Source organism: Schistocerca americana, chromosome 2 (genome assembly GCF_021461395.2).
Source record: "Schistocerca americana isolate TAMUIC-IGC-003095 chromosome 2, iqSchAmer2.1, whole genome shotgun sequence".
Lineage (NCBI taxonomy): Eukaryota > Metazoa > Arthropoda > Insecta > Orthoptera > Acrididae > Schistocerca > Schistocerca americana.
Genome location: NC_060120.1, coordinates 339,370,778 through 339,388,587, shown reverse-complemented (window position 1 = coordinate 339,388,587; position 17,810 = coordinate 339,370,778). Strand labels below are relative to the sequence as shown.

The 17,810-nt window shown below is 40.1% G+C and overlaps 1 protein-coding gene across 5 annotated transcripts in view; it reads left to right on the top strand.

Annotated features, from left to right (window-relative positions):
- LOC124596034 (tubulin monoglutamylase TTLL4-like) overlaps window positions 1–17,810 on the top strand; it is a 257,391-nt gene that overhangs the window by 71,832 nt on the left and 167,749 nt on the right. For all 5 annotated transcript variants that reach the window (XR_006978272.1, XM_047134999.1, XM_047135002.1 and 2 more), the window contains exon 8: window positions 11,683–11,851. Coding sequence is in view for 4 of the 5 variants with exons in the window: in XM_047134999.1 (XP_046990955.1) it covers window positions 11,683–11,851 (169 nt within the window). In the remaining variant the exon portion in view is untranslated. The remainder of the gene's footprint in view (window positions 1–11,682; window positions 11,852–17,810) is intronic.

The window sequence follows — 17,810 nt, the reverse complement described above, 5'->3', positions numbered from 1 at the left end:
CGAATTTTTTCTAAATTGGCGATTTTTTCCTTCACTAATGTAAAATCACCTTTTTTCACCTTACACGAAATTGTATCCATCGATATGGCATTCATTTGAAGAAAGAACCCTCACTGATATTTGCTACGATGCACGTTGTCCCTCGGTCACTACAAAGCGCTAACTGAAGGCAGCGGAAAATTGCAACGGGCACCTGTGTGGTAGACAGTGGCCAGGTTTGCCACCCAGAGAGCACTTCACAGGCCACACAAAAGACACGGTCGCAGAAACGGATTAGGCGCAGGTCTCTTGGGTACAGCTACGTTGGTCGCAGCCAGGGGCTGAGGACAACGGACATCTGCTCTACCCGGGCCCTTCAAGATTCCAAGAATGTCAACAGACTTGAAGTTTTCAACTAACATTGCAAAATACGTACTGGGCAGATGACTTGCTCATTATCCGCAGATGACCCACGGATATCCGCGCCGGTCGCCATTTTATCCGCCAAGTAACAAATACCGCGGATATATCCGCATCCGCAGAGGCCTCTAATGACAACAATATTTTCCCTAAAGAATTTCTGCCACCGTTTTTTTTGTAGTTCTCAATCTTACCCGTCATGTGCTAAATGAATTGATACCTCACACAAGACAATTTGGCTTTAAAAAGAAAACAATGTGTTAAAAGGTGGAAGTTTTACAGATCATTAAAGTAAGTGAAAGAGTCATTCGGAAGTTACTTCGATGTTTATTCCAATCTCCTAAGTCATACAAAATGCTGTAAGAAGCTAATAAAAAATAAAATAAATTCCAAATCAGTAAGGTTTTCACTAAATTATAAGAAAATGTGGTATGATAATGGATATCTATTTAGACATCTTACTCTACAAATTAACAGAAAAAGATATTGCTATGCCACTGAAAAATTTGTCTTTAGAATTTAGTAAACAGTCTCAAGTGTCCATATGGATTTAAATTGCATGCTTTGTAAGTAATTAAGAATAGTTTTTGGGAATAAGGTGATGAAATGACTGAATAGATATTGTGATTTTGGCTAAGTTCAGCATGAAGAATAAATTCAATGAACAACACTTCTCTGAAGGGTGGTTTTGTTAATTTAGGCTAACATATTTTGATTGCTTGTAAGATCAAATTTATGAATCATATTCTGTTTCTTGTTCCACTTCTGCAAGATTGGGCTGTAGATGTTGCTAAATATGCAAGTTGCAGTGATAGACCTGATAATGTTGTTTTACATGTATTGGATGAAGTGATTAGCAAGCTAATTTCGGATTGAAAAAGAATTACCCTATTCAGTATCGCTAGCAGTCAGTATTTTTTAAAAACAATTACGATTTTTTCAGGAACTGCTGGCATAAAAGATGTTTACACAATTTGTAGCAGATCCAGATCGTAAAATATAGTCCATTTCAGACTCTCTTCATTATTACAGAAGTGTATAAGACATAACTTTCACGGGAATTGAATGTCATTTTTTGATTATTGGTATAAACTAAAATTTCTGTCAGTTTTTAATTTGATAATTTCCTAATGTTTACTGGATTAAAAGTTTGGCACTAATTAATTGGTGCATGGGCCAGATGTTGTTAATTTTGCTATTATTCAGTAACTTAGTTGCCAACAGCTTAAAATTCTGTAGGTAAATAAGATATGTAGGATTAAAAGATAGTGAATGAACAGAAAGGAGCATGCCCGCAGTCTCTAATGATTTCGCTGTTGACAGAGTGTTAAACACTAGTCTTCTTTCCTTTCATTTTGACTTTGCTCACAAGCCAAATGAAGATGTTGGATAACATTTGGGACAAGTCAACATCAAGTTAATAAATTGGAAAATGTAATTGAGCAAACACACTGTTTATTCCAAATATCCCAGCAGACAATCATCTTCAATAAGTAATATATTAGAGATTCTAAAAAAACTTGTTAAAGGAATGCTTGGTTACCAACTTATAGAGTACATGATTTATGAATGAGTAAGTTAAAAATGTGTATAGTTTTGTGCCATTTTTGATAAGAATTTGCCTGATGTATCATCTTCCTTATAACCATCTATTAAAGATCATGATTCTCTTATTGATAAGACATCAAAAGATGTCTTCAACACACTCGTGCAAGTAGAATGTGTTTTCGCAGGAAAATTTTCCACTATTTATCGGGCTGTATAGTTTAAGAACGTATACACAGTTCAGATCAAATTTTCTAAGCTAACATTTATATATGTAAACTGAACCCACATCAATGACATTATGTTAATTGTGGTGTCGAACGTTCTGGCAGAATGTAAATTATTTAGTAGTAAAGGTAATAACTTACTGATTTTAGAGACATTGAGTTGAGACTCAGTGCCTCTGTTACTTAGTGAGCTGTTATCATTATGGTAATTCATGTTCATGAACCTATAGTATTTCCTGTAATTTTGTCCGTACTGTATGTGTGAAAAATTTCATTAACCATTGGTATTTGTACTCTACAAACAACAGGGACACACATTGTACAGTTGTCATTAGTCCCCTCTTGTATTCCACTCATGACTAGTATGTGGAAACAATAGCTTGTTACAAATCTACTACGTAACTTTACACTTAGAATTTCATATAGTTTTCATATCAAGTGCATTCGAATAAGATATCTTCGTATCGAAGTGCATCTTTTCAGTATTCTGGGAAATAGATTTAATTCTATCTTTTACTTTTCATTTCGGAAAAATTGTTTACACACACAGTATATTTCAGCATATTAATGTTTCATTTGGCTTCTATGACAAGGAGCTGTTTATTTTTGAGAAAGATTATTCTACTTGTAATATCTTTGGAGAATATGTGAAAAACATCTATCGAAATTTCTGTGTTGAAGGGAAAATGTTATTTTGTATTGGTTTTTGAAGCTCAGTGTTGTGCCTGGAAAGCTCATTGTTGGCAGTTGAAAGTAAAACTTTTGAACAATAGAAATTGTGCAATATCAAATTATACAAATATTATAATGTAATGGAGTTGTTATGAAGCAACATTGGCAAAAGTATACTGCAATGGAAGTGCTTCTTCACAGGCAAAATTGATTTTCAAATTTACTTTAGGCAAGACATTTCAATCTTATTAAGTTTGTCTAAAAGCATGGTACACCAGGATCTTTCACTAGAATGCTGTGATGTGAATTTTTGTTTTCACAGCACAGTGGCTAACTCAGTAGATCTTTTTCTTCCAACTAATACTTTTGCCGTGTACCTTCGAAACTACAGCACTCATATCTGCCCTTTTGAGTCAAAGGGCCACGCCATTTCGCATGTGGTTAAAAATACACAAGAGCCAGAGATATTGTTTGGTGACAAAGAACTTTATATTTGCTGAAAATGTGATTATATGCTCAGTCCACACTAAGATAGTGGTGTGACATCTTTGCAAGTCGATCAAAGGAAGTACTGGATACCATGTTTCGTCCAGGCTGAAAATGCTATCTCTATTAATAAAATTCTTTGTCAAATTAATTTCCACTAATTGACTTGCTTCACAAAACTCCATAATGGACTCGAGTATAATTTGAGTTTGGTCATACAGCAAACAATGACTAGCATCAATGTAGAGCTCTGCCACACTCAGTTATTGGTCTGTAAGAGTTAGGTTTAACTTCAGTGCTTATGTGGTATTTTATGAATATAGGATATGGTAAACCTCAGCATTGTGCAGCATCATATCATTGTTGATGGAACAAAAAGTGCCGCTGTCTTTGGTGCAATTGAAAGATCTCTTTAACTTTGTGCCTGCTGAGGTTATGACATTATTTTCAAATACTAATACTTCATTTTATTACTTCATTTTCATGACTCACACACACATATCCATCCACACATATACAGACACAAGATTTGTTGTTGTGGTCTTCAGTCCTGAGACTGGTTTGATGCAGCTCTCCATGCTGCCATATCCTGTGCAAGTTTCTTCATCTCCCAGTACCTACTGCAACCTACATCCTTCTGAATCTGCTTAGTGTATTCATCTCTTGGTCTCCCTCCTTTAAAGAGATGGGGCCCCTCCACGCCTGCACCAACGTGGTGACCAAACCAAAAGTTCTACTGTCACCTCCGTAAACATGTTAGTTGTCTAGTAAGTGGATCACTGGATGCTGGGCTGTGATGTTGTCCGTGCGTCTGGGTAAGGCTACGCATTAACACGGTCCATCAGGTGATAGATAGTGGACGAAACGTGAGTGAGGGTAGCGATTTGAAGAGCAGAGGGAAAAATGTGCCATGGCTCGTGCCGTGGGAAAAAAACCTCTGCGACAGTGGGATGGGTAGTAAGAGCGGTAGTGGCTTACTAGCTGCGATAGCTCATGCAAGGTTGGATTTGGTAGTATAGGTATCATGCATCATTACCGTGACAAGCGATGGCGATGTGTCCCAGTTGCTGCAGCTGCTACATTCCTGGAACAATCAAGATCGTTATACAGTAGTGGGAGATCGACCATAGATCGTCTCACTGTGTGGGGGATGTGTGGAGCTTGTTTGCATGCAGTGTACAGTATGGCTTCCCTGTGTGGTGCCAGTTATTCAACAGTGTATTTCAGCTGGATATCCAGTAATGGCGTCTGATTAACAGGGGCTCGCCTGTGCCGTTATGTTTGCGTATGCTTAGCCATTGATGTTATGTCCTTACAAGTATGTCTTTTGGTCTTTTATGTTTCCATCTATGGTTGTGGTCGTAGTTCCCCAGATTCAGAATAAACGGGTTCTGTGAATGTCTGGAGTTTCTGTATAGTCTTGTGGTGAGTTTGTGGATTACCTCCGTGAGAGTCTCAAGTCAGTATTCCCGGTGAAGGTCCGCGATGTGTGTGTATCGTGGAGCATTGCTTATGATTTTGAGTACTTTGTTTTGTATGAGCTGCAGATGGCGCAGGCGTGTAGGCGCAGCGTATCCACAGACAGGAGCTGCGTACGTCATCAGGGGTCGGATAAGTGTCATGTACATGGACCTCGACACCCTTCTGTTCAGTGTGCTACGCCTGTTGAGCATAGGATAGAGCTGTTTGAGCCTCGCGCTAGCTCGGTTGGTCATGTGTTGTATGTGGTCCCCCCAGAGTAATTTCCGGTCCAGCCAGACACCAAGGTATTTGACTTTCTCGCGGAAACATATTGGACGTGCATGTAGAGTTATTGGTCTGCAGTAGCGGTGTTTGCGCAGTTGCTTCGGTCTTCTAGTGAACAGAACGGCTTCGCACTTGTCGACGTTTGCTCTAACACGCCATTTCTCCGACCAAGGCTCGGCCACTCTGAGTGCAGTCTGTGGGCGTGACGTAATGTTTGCTGGTTTCCAATCTTGCGCAAGGATGACTGTGTCATCCGCGTAGATTGCCATCATTGTGTTGTGTGTGGTTGGGAGATCGTTTATGTAGAGGTTAAGCAATAGAGGCCCTAGGATGCTTCCCTGGGGTACTCCCGTGTGTATACCGTGTCGTGTTGATTGTTTTCCCTGCACGTCAGTGTTGAAACTCCTGTCTGTGAGGTATGAGTGTATTAGACGCAGCAGCCCATCGGGGAATCCCGTGTCGCTGAATTTGCGGATGAGGCTGTTGTGCCATAGACGGTAGAAAGCCTTTTCGATGTCCAGGAACACTGCCCCTGTAGCTTTGTTTATGTTGAAGCCATGTGTTATATGTTCAATGACCCGTAGGAGTTGTTGTGTTGTGGAGTGGTGATTTCTGAAGCCGAATTGCTCCGGTCTCAGGATGTCATTTGTTATGCAGTGCCTAGTGATGCGTTTGAGAATCACCTTCTCAACAATCTTACTGAGCGAGCTCCTCTACGATTTTTACCCTCCACGCTGCCCTCCAATGCTAAATTTGTAATCCCTTGATGCCTCAGAACATGTCCTACCAACCGGTCCCTTCTTCTTGTCAAGTTGTGCCACAAATTCCTCTTCTCCCCAATCCTATTCAATACCTCCTCATTAGTTATGTGATCTACCCATCTAATCTTCAACATTCTTCTGTAGCACCACATTTCGAAAGCTTCTACTCTCTTCTTGTCCAAACTACTTATTGTCCATGTTTCACTTCCATACATGGCTACACTCCATACAAATACTTTCAGAAATGACTTCCCGACACTTAAATCTATACTCGATGTTAACAAATTTCTCTTCTTCAGAAACGCTTTCCTTGCCATTGCCAGTCTACATTTTATATCCTCTCTACTTCGACCATCATTAGTTATTTTCTTCCCCAAATAGCTAAACTCCTTTACTACTTCAAGTGTCTCATTTCCTAATCTAATTCCCTCAGTATCACCCGACTTAATTCGACTACATTCCATTATCCTCGTTTTGCTTTTGTTGATGTTCATCTTATACCCTCCTTTCAAGATACTGTCCATTCCGTTCAACTGCTCTTCCAAGTCCTTTGCTGTCTCTGACAGAATTACAATGTCATCGGCGAACCTCAAAGTTTATATTTCTTCTCCATGGATTTTAATACCTACTCCGAATTTTTCTTTTGTTTCCTTTACTGCTTGCTCAATATACAGATTGAACGTAATCATGGAGAGGCTACAACCCCGTCTCACTCCCTTCCCAACCACTACCTCCCTTTCACGCCCCTAAATTCCTGTAACTGCCATCTGGTTTCTGTACAAATTGTAAATAGCCTTTTGCTCCCTGTATTTTACCCCTGCCACCTTCAGAATTTGGAAGAGAGTATTCCAGTCAACATTGTCAAAAGCTATCTCTAAGTCTACAAATGCTAGAAATGTAGGTTTGCCTTTCCTTAATCTTTCTTGTAAGATGAGTCGTAAGGTCAGTATTGCCTCACGTGTTCCAATATTTCTACGGAATCCAAACTGATCTTCCCCAAGGTCGGCTTCTACCAGTTTTTCCATTCGTCTGCAAATAATTCGCGATAGTATTTTGCAGCTGTGACTTATTAAACTGATAGTTTGGTAATTTTCACATCTGTCAACACCTGCTTTCTTTGGGATTGGAATTATTATATTCTTCTTGAAGTCTGAGGGTACTTCACCTGTCTCATACATCTTCCTCACCAGATGGTAGAGTTTTGTCAGGACTGGCTCTCCCAAGACCGTCAGTAGTTCTAATGGAATGTTGTCTACTCCCGGGGCCTTGTTTCGACTCGGGTCTTTCAGTGCTCTGTCAAACTCTTCACGCAGTATCGTATCTCCCATTTCATCTTCATCTACATTCTCATTCATTTCTATAATATTGTCCTCAAGTACATCACCCTTGTATAGACCCTCTATATACTCCTTCCATCTTTCTGCTTTCCCTTCTTTGCTTAGAACTGGGTTTCCGACGGAGCTCTTGATATTCATGCATGTAGTTCTCTTTTCTCCAAAGGTCTCTCTAATTTTCCTGTAGGCAGTATCTACCTTACCCCTAGTGAGATAAGCCTCTACATCCTTACATTTGTTCTCTAGCTATCCCTGCTTAGCCATTTTGCGCTTCCTGTCGATCTCATTTTTGAGACGTTTGTTTTCCTTTTTGCCTGCTTCATTTACTGCGTTTTTATATTTTCTCCTTTCATCAATTAAATTCAATATATCTTCTGTTACCCAAGGATTTCTACTAGCCCTTGTCTTTTTACCTACTTTATCCTCTGCTGCCTTCACTACTTCATCCCTCAGAGCTACCCATTCTTCTTCTACTGTATTTCTTTCCCCCACTGCTGTCAATTGTTCCCTTATGCTCTCCCTGAAACTCTGTACAACCTCTGGTTTAGTCAGTTTATCCAGGTCCCATCTCCTTAAATTCCCACCTTTTGCAGTTCCTTCAATTTTAATCTGCAGTTCAGAACCAATAGATTGTGGTCAGAGTCCACATCTGCCCCTGGAAATGTCCTACAGTTTAAAACCTGGTCCCTAAATCTCTGTCTTACCATTATATAATCTATCTGAAACCTGTCAGTATCTCCAGAATTCTTCCATGTATACAGCCTTCTTTTATGATTCTCGAACCAAGTGTTAGCTATGATTAAGTTGTGCTCTGTGCAAAATTCTACCAGGCGGCTTCCTCTTTCTTTTCTTAGCCCCAGTCCATATTCACCTACTATGTTTCCTTCTCTCCCTTTTCCTACTACCGAATTCCAGTCACCCATGACTATTAAATTTTCATCTCCCTTCACTATCTGAATAATTTCTTTTATTTCATCATACATTTCTTCAATTTCTTCGTTATCGGCAGAGCCAGTTGGCATATAATCTTGTACTACTGTAGTAGGCGTGGGCTTCGTGTCTATCTTGCCACAATAATGCGTTCACTATGCTGTTTTTAGTAGCTTACCCGCAACATAACGCATTAAAGTGACTAGAAAAACCTGCAGAGAAAAATGCACTTTCTTTGGGGTCGTACATCTCAGGACGAAAAAATGCAAAGTAATTACAACTTAGCACATTTGTTAACAATGGCTGGGGCATGGTACTATTAGCACATCTTCCTAGTAAACCAATTATTTTCCATTGTACTCAATCACAAACATGGCATAGAATATAAAATTACAGCAATTGATCCAATTTCAGATGTAAATATTGCAAACATACACATGAAATTCAAGCTTTCGCAACAAACTGTTGCCTCATCAGGAAAAAGGGAAGGAGAGGGAAAGACGAAAGGATGTGGGTTTTGAGGGAGAGGGTAAGGAGTCATTCCAATCCCGGGAGCGGAAAGACTTACCTTAGGGGGGAAAAAAGGACAGGTATACAATCGCGAGCGCGCGCGCGCACACACACATCCATCCGCACATATACAGACACAAGCATAATTATGTTCAAGGTGCATTCAAGTTCTAAGGCCTCCGATTTTTTTTTCCTAATTAACTACTCACCCGAAATCGATGAAACTGGCATTACTTCATGACGTAATCACCCTGCAGACGTACACATTTTTCACAACGCTGACGCCATGATTCCGTGGCAGCGGCGAAGGCTTCTTTAGTAGTCAGTTTTGACCACTGGAAAATCGCTGAGGCAATAGTAGCACAGCTAGTGAATGTGCGGCCACGGAGAGTGTCTTTCATTGTTGGAGAAAGCCAAAAGTCACTAGGAGCCAGGTCAGGTGAGTAGGGAGCATGAGGAATCACTTCAAAGTTGTTATCAGGAAGAAACTATTGCGTAACGTTAGCTCGATGTGCGGGTGCGTTGTCTTGGTGAAACAGCACACGCGCAGCCCTTCGCGGACATTTTTGTTGCAGTGCAGGAAGGAATTTGTTCTTCAAAACATTTTCGTAGGATGCACCTGTTACCGTAGTGCCCTTTGGAACGCAATGGGTAAGGATTACGCCATCGCTGTCCCAGAACATGGACACCATCATTTTTTCAGCACTGGCGGTTACCCAAAATTTTTTTGGTGGCGGTGAATCTGTCTGCTTCCATTGAGCTGATTGGCGCTTTGTTTCTGGATTGAAAAATGGCATCCACATCTCATCCATTGTCACAACCGACGAAAAGAAAGTCCCATTCATGCTTTCGTTGCGCGTCAACATTGCTTGGCAACATGCCACACGGGCAGCCATGTGATTGTCCGTCAGCATTCGTGGCACCCACCTGGATGACACTTTTCGCATTTTCAGGTCGTCATGCAGGATTGTGTGCACAGAACCCACAGAAATGCCAACTCTGGAGGCTATCTGTTCAACAGTCATTCGGCGATCCCCCAAAACAATTCTCTCCACTTTCTCAATCATGTCGTCAGACCGGCTTGTGCGAGCCCGAGGTTGTTTCGGTTTATTGTCACACGATGTTCTGCCTTCATTAAACTGTCGCACCCACGAACGCACTTTCGACACATCCATAACTCCGTCACCACACGTCTCCTTCAACTGTCGATGAATTTAAATTGGTTTCACACCACGCAAATTCAGAAAACGAATGATTGCACGCTGTTCAAGTAAGGAAACATGTCGCCATTTTAAGTATTTAAAACAGTTCTCATTCTCGCCACTGGCGGTAAAATTTCATCTGCCGTACGGTGCTGCCATCTCTGGGATGTATTGACAATGAATGTGGCTTCATTTTAAAACAATGCACATGTTTCTATCTCTTTCCAGTCCGGAGAAAAAAAATCGGAGGCCTTAGAACTTGAATGCACCTCGTAAATGCAAAGAGGTTGGGCAGAGATGTCAGTCGAGGCGGAAGTACAGAGCCAAAGATGTTGTTGAATGACAGGTGAGGTACGAACGGTGGCAACTTGAAATTAGCGGAGGTTGAGTCCTGGTGGGTAATGGGAAGAGAGAATATATTGAAGGGAAAGTTCCCATCTCCGGAGTTCTGATAGGTTGGTGTCTGTGGGAAGTATACAGGTAACCCGGACGGTGAAGCACTGTGCCAAGATGTGCTGGCCGTGCACCAAGGCATGTTTAGCCACAGGGCGATCCTCATTACCAACAAACACTGTCTGCCTGTGTCTGTTCATGCGAATGGACAGTTTGTTGATGGTCATTCCCACATAGAAAGCTTCACAGTGTAGGCATGTCAGTGCTTTCACATGTGCCTCTGCCTTTGATCGTGTACACCTTCCAGGTTACAGGACGGGAGTAGGTGGTGGTGGTGGTGGTGGTGGTGGGAGGGTGCATGGGACAGGTTTTACACCGGGGGCGGTTACAAGGGTAGGAGCCAGAGGGTAGGGAAGGTGGTTTGGGGATTTCATAGGGATGAACCAAGAGGTTACGAAGGTTAGGTGGACAGCGGAAAGACACTCTTGGTGGAGTGGGGAGGATTTCATGAAGGATGGATCTCATTTCAGGGCAGGATTTGAGGAAGTCGTATCCCTGCTGGAGAGCTACATCCAGAGTCTGATCCAGTCCCGGAAAGTGATAGGATACTGTGAAGGAAATGGGTCATAAGTATAGTTACGTTGGTACACACTCAATTGTAAGCAAACGTATGATTGGGATAGAGGCACGTACATTGTAAGTACTGTCATTCCCCATGGCCCGGGTAAAAAGAATTGTGGTTAAAATGCATTTATTCATCTGAGAAAGGAAATAATCGGACTTCATAGTTAAATGAAAAGAAAGATTTCAGGTTCTGAATGTCTTGGCAGATATTACCTAAATATTGAAATTGTCCTTGGCAGCCATGAAGGGAAAGAGATGAACACATTCATGTGTCTCTGTTGTTGAGCTGAGCTGTCGTGAGGATCATTGCTTCCATCTAAATTCTCCATACAAAATTAAAATTATTAATCTTCTAGAGTTACAGGAGCTGGGATCCGTGGTATCGTTAATGAGAAATCACATTGTTCATAAATTACTTCCATCATTTACAATTTCACTTTAAAATTACACAGCACGTCTTATCACCAGGACATGAGAACAATGAAAGGTAACTATTACTAAAACCAATAAACGAAAAGCATGAATTTTCTTTTGTCCATCAGTGTTAAATATTTTTCAAATTAATCTTTGGTATGAAAGTGGAATTATTATCTATACATTTATCAACAAGAAAAATTATTAAGTTCCTTTATACAATGCTTGTATAGTGGGCATTGCACAATTAACAAAACAGTGAAAGTTAATATAAGTTGTAGCAGTCTAGAGCTGGGTTGTATCAATCAGTGTGATTACTACTACTACTACTACTACTACTACTACTGCTACCACTATTATTATTATTATAGTATTAATCCTGTATCATAATAGTTAGATTAAACATAGTTTGTTACATTCCCATTGTTTTGTTTTCCAGAATCAAATGATTGGTGTGGTACTTGGGGAAAGCATATGAAATCCTTTTGTTTCAAAACACTGAAGGACTTTCAAAAAGTAAATCATTTTCCTGGCACATTTCAGATCGGTCGCAAGGATCGACTTTGGAAAAATCTATATCGCCTTATGACGAAATTTGGTAAAAAAGAGTGAGTATTTACATACTTTTTTATGTACACACTGCCCATTACTTTGCAGGATGTGACAGAAAGTACTTTGTTCCAGTGTTAGAGATTCTCTGTCTCACATGATTCTCTGAAATTTTTGTTGTTATATATATATTCTCTCATTGATAGAGGGGAAAAATTACTATCTGTATGCCTTTACATGTGCTGTAATCTTTCATCTTAGTTCATTGTCCCTATACCATACATTTGATAGTGGCTGCGGAAATGTTTCACAGTCTTCCTTAGATAGTGTTTCTCTTAATTTATCCAACAGGATTGGGGAAGAACGATGTTTCTTTCTTCTCAAGATTGTCATTAAAGTTCCCCAAACATACCTGTTACCCTGTAACATAGGTTTTATTGACCTGTGACAATTATTGGAACAGTTCTGTAAATTTGTTCAGTGGCTGCTGCCATTCCTAATTTGTGACTCCAAATACTGGAACAACATTCTGGATAGATAAGTACTCTGGGCGGATATGTACCCAGTAGAGGAGTTCACAATGGGAGAGCTCTCCATGTTACAACCTCACGGTAAAGAAATTTCTAAGGAAACAGAGGCTACTGCGTAATCAGTACAAAACCAAGCATAGGACTAGAGAGATGCTAAATAAAACACATTTGGCTGTCAAAAGAGCATTGCATGAAACCTTCAGTTATTTTAGCAGAATATTGTTGAAAGCTCCTCCACAAAACCCAAAGAAATTCTAGTGGCATGTAAAGGCTGGTAGTGGCATCAAAGGTAACATCCAGACACTCGTGGATGAGGCAGGAGCTGAAATTGAGGTGGAGCAAAGCAAAAGCAGAAATGCTAAACTCTGCTTTCAAAAGTTCTTTTTACAAAGGAAAATTCACGAGTACTGCCCCAATTTAATTTACATATCATTGAAAGGATCAGTGAAATAGATCTTAGTAGCATTATGAAACAACTGAAATCATAAAATTGAACAGACCTCAAGGGCCCAATGAAATTTCTGTCTTATTCCATACTGAATGTGCAGCTGAGTTAGTCCATCTTTTAACTATAATTTATTGTAGATCCCTTAACCAAACAGCCATGGCCAGTAGCTGGAACAAAGCTAGAGTTCTACAAGAACAGTAGTGAAACTCCATCCTGTATCCTTGACATAGATTTGTTATAGAATCTTGGAGCATATTCTGAGCTCAAACAGGATGAGGTATCTCAAACAGAATAACCTCCTTCATGCCAATGAATGTGGATACCAAAAACATCGATCATGTAAAACCCAAATTACTCTTTTCTCACGTGGTGTACTGAAAGCCTTGGGTAACCGCAGTCAAATAGATGCATAATTTCTCGATTTTCGAAAAGCAGTTGATGCCGTACCACATCTATGCTTGTTATGAAAAGTACAATTGTATGGTGTTATTAAGCACTATTTATGTCTGCATTCAGGACTTTTTTGGTAGGGAGGACTCAGCAGGTTATCTTGGATGGAGAGTCATTGATAGATGTAGAAGTAACGTTGGGTGTGTGTAGGGAAGGGTGTTGAGATCTTTGCTGCTTATATTTTATATTAATGACTTTGCAGACAATGTTAACAGTAATCTCAGACTTTCCACAGATGATGCTGTTATCTGTAATAAAGTCATGTCTGAAAGAAGCTGCATAAATATTCAGTCAGACCTTTGATAAGATTTTAAAGTGGTGCAGAGATTGCCACCTTGTTTTAAATGTTCAGAAATGTAAAATTGTGCTCTCCGCAAAATGAAAAATGTAGTATCCTTTGACTCTGGCATCAAAGAGTCATAGCTGGACTCAGTCAACTCATCAAGTAACACTTCGTAGGTATATGAAATGGAATGGTCACAAAGGCCCAGTCGTGGGTAAAGCAGATGGTAATCTACCATTTATTGGTAGAATAATGGGGAAATGCAATCAGTCTACAAAGGAGATTGCTTACAAACCACTCAAGAAACCCATCTTAGAATATTGCTCAAATGTGTGGGATCCCCAGGGAATATTGAACGTAGCCATAGGAGGACAGTATGAATGGTCACAGGTTTGTTTGACCCAATGGAGAGTGTCGCAGAGATGCTGAAGAAACTGACCTGGTAAACATCTTGAGGATGTTGTAAACTATCCTGAGAAAGCCTGCTTACAAAGTTTCTACAACCGGCTTTAAATGATGACTAGAAATATACAAGCCGAGAGGAAACTGGGATAAACACCGGAATTTTTTAGAACTCCGGGAATTTTTCAGAGTTTTAGTTTTCAATTAAATTTTTGTAATTTTGGTTGCTAACAAGTGATGGTCTAACAGAGAATATTACTCTACCTCGCTACTGTAGAATTATATTGCAGCAATAAAACATAAACAGGAGAAAAAAATTAAGTAAAATTTAAGTTGCAAAGGAAATGCACCATTTACAAGAAAACAAACTGCACACGCAAACGTCTGCCAACAACAAAGTGTTTTAAATGCTTTAGGACGAAAGACCATGCAATACTTCATAACAGCAAACTACTTGCGATGAGCGTGACGTCACAATTGTTTACGTTAGCTTCATTCGAGAAGATGCCAGTCGCTTATGAACAGTACATTCTCCCACTTCTGACTACTTGTGGAAGTGTGGTTGTAGCAAGCAGTCATGTGCTACCTGGAAAACTTTTGTGGGACATAGTGTTTGCATTTAATTATTTTGCTGTTTCCTCTTCGTTTACAGATCTCATGTCAAATGAAAACAAAACGGATTTCTGTGGCCGGGGGCCATCAATTCGTTGATTACGTAGATTCATAGATAAAATAAATAACATAATTATGGAAGGCTAAAATAGGTTATTCGTTTCAGTTTTTTTGTTTTATTTTAATTCCAGGTTTATAACAATCGAGCATTAATCGCCTTGCAGAACGGTGAAGTTATTTTCATCGGTTTGCTAAAGAAATTTAGTTATTATTAATCTTTTCCGCTGAGGCAGTCAATTTATTTGAAACGAAGTGTTTCGTCCCATACTATTGACTAGTTTCAACTTTTTGCTGGATTACAAGTGCACATTTTCTTCTTCTGGCACGTATAGCACTATCGATAAAATGAAATGAGCATGTGGCATTGTTGGCCAGGAGACCCTGTGGCATTGTTGGCCAGGAGACCCCTATTTGAGGAAGTACGGCCGCCAGGTGCAGGTCTTTACTTCATTCAGTGCCATGATAATAAAGAACCAAACACGAAATAATGCAGTATTGATACTCCAATAAAATGTACATCCTGAAAACCACACTGAAAAGCTTAATTTCAGATTGGGACCTACTTCATTGTGAATCTGGACATACGAACATCTACTTTAAACGGAATTGGGTATTTTAGTGCGGTTTACGAAATTCCAATGCTCTTGGATTATAACACTCGTAGAAAAGCTTTACTGTATGATTACATGATGATGGCGTCCTCTTGGGTAAAATATTCCGGAGGTAAAATAGTCCCCCATTCGGATCTCCGGGCGGGGACTACTCAAGAGGATGTCGTTATCAGGAGAAAGAAAACTGGCGTTCTACGGATCGGAGCGTGGAATGTCAGATCCCTTAATCGGGCAGGTAGGTTAGAAAATTTAAAAAGGGAAATGGATAGGTTGAAGTTAGATATAGTGGGAATTAGTGAAGTTCGGTGGCAGGAGGAACAAGACTTCTGGTCAGGTGACTACAGGGTTATAAACACAAAATCAAATAGGGGTAATGCAGGAGTAGGTTTAATAATGAATAGGAAAATAGGAATGCGGGTAAGCTACTACAAACAGCATAGTGAACGCATTATTGTGGCCAAGATAGATACGAAGCCCACACCTACTACAGTAGTACAAGTTTATATGCCAACTAGCTCTGCAGATGACGAAGAAATTGAAGAAATGTATGATGAAATAAAAGAAATTATTCAGATTGTGAAGGGAGACGAAAATTTAATAGTCATGGGTGACTGGAATTCGAGTGTAGGAAAAGGGAGAGAAGGAAACATAGTAGGTGAATATGGATTGGGGGACAGAAATGAAAGAGGAAGCCGCCTGGTAGAATTTTGCACAGAGCACAACATAATCATAACTAACACTTGGTTTAAGAATCATGAAAGAAGGTTGTATACATGGAAGAACCCTGGAGATACTAAAAGGTATCAGATAGATTATATAATGGTAAGACAGAGATTTAGGAACCAGGTTTTAAATTGTAAGACATTTCCAGGGGCAGATGTGGACTCTGACCACAATCTATTGGTTATGACCTGTAGATTAAAACTGAAGAAACTGCAAAAAGGTGGGAATTTAAGGGGATGGGACCTGGATAAACTGAAAGAACCAGAGGTTGTACAGAGATTCAGGGAGAGCATAAGGGAGCAATTGACAGGAATGGGGGAAATAAATACAGTAGAAGAAGAATGGGTAGCTTTGAGGGATGAAGTAGTGAAGGCAGCAGAGGATCAAGTAGGTAAAAAGACGAGGGCTAGTAGAAATCCTTGGGTAACAGAAGAAATATTGAATTTAATTGATGAAAGGAGAAAATATAAAAATGCAGTAAGTGAAACAGGCAAAAAGGAATACAAACGTCTCAAAAATGAGATCGACAGGAAGTGCAAAATGGCTAAACAGGGATGGCTAGAGGACAAATGTAAGGATGTAGAGGCCTATCTCACTAGGGGTAAGATAGATACCGCCTACAGGAAAATTAAAGAGACCTTTGGAGATAAGAGAACGACTTGTATGAATATCAAGAGCTCAGATGGAAACCCAGTTCTAAGCAAAGAAGGGAAAGCAGAAAGGTGGAAGGAGTATATAGAGGGTCTATACAAGGGCGATGTACTTGAGGACAATATTATGGAAATGGAAGAGGATGTAGATGAAGATGAAATGGGAGATACGATACTGCGTGAAGAGTTTGACAGAGCACTGAAGGACCTGAGTCGAAACAAGGCCCCCGGAGTAGACAATATTCCATTGGAACTACTGACGGCCGTGGGAGAGCCAGTCCTGACAAAACTCTACCATCTGGTGAGCAAGATGTATGAAACAGGCGAAATACCCTCAGACTTCAAGAAGAATATAATAATTCCAATCCCGAAGAAAGCAGGTGTTGACAGATGTGAAAATTACCGAACTATCAGCTTAATAAGTCACAGCTGCAAAATACTAACACGAATTCTTTACAGACGAATGGAAAAACTAGTAGAAGCCAAGCTCGGGGAAGATCAGTTTGGATTCCGTAGAAACACTGGAACACGTGAGGCAATACTGACCTTACGACTTATCTTAGAAGAAAGATTAAGGAAAGGCAAACCTACGTTTCTAGCATTTGTAGACTTAGAGAAAGCTTTTGACAATGTTGACTGGAATACTCTCTTTCAAATTCTAAAGGTGGCAGGGGTAAAATACAGGGAGCGAAAGGCTATTTACAATTTGTACAGAAACCAGATGGCAGTTATAAGAGTCGAGGGACATGAAAGGGAAGCAGTGGTTGGGAAGGGAGTAAGACAGGGTTGTAGCCTCTCCCCGATGTTGTTCAATCTGTATATTGAGCAAGCAGTAAAGGAAACAAAAGAAAAATTCGGGGTAGGTATTAAAATTCATGGAGAAGAAATAAAAACTTTGAGGTTCGCCGATGACATTGTAATTCTGTCAGAGACAGCAAAGGACTTGGAAGAGCATTTGAATGGAATGGACAGTGTCTTGAAAGGAGGATATAAGATGAACATCAACAAAAGCAAAACGAGAGTAATGGAATGTAGTCTAATTAAGTCGGGTGATGCTGAGGGAATTAGATTAGGAAATGAGGCACTTAAAGTAGTAAAGGAGTTTCGCTATTTGGGGAGCAAAATAACTGATGATGGTCGAAGTAGAGAGGATATAAAATGTAGGCTGGCAATGGCAAGGAAAGCGTTTCTGAAGAAGAGGAATTTGTTAACATCCAGTATTGATTTAAGTGTCAGGAAGTCATTTCTG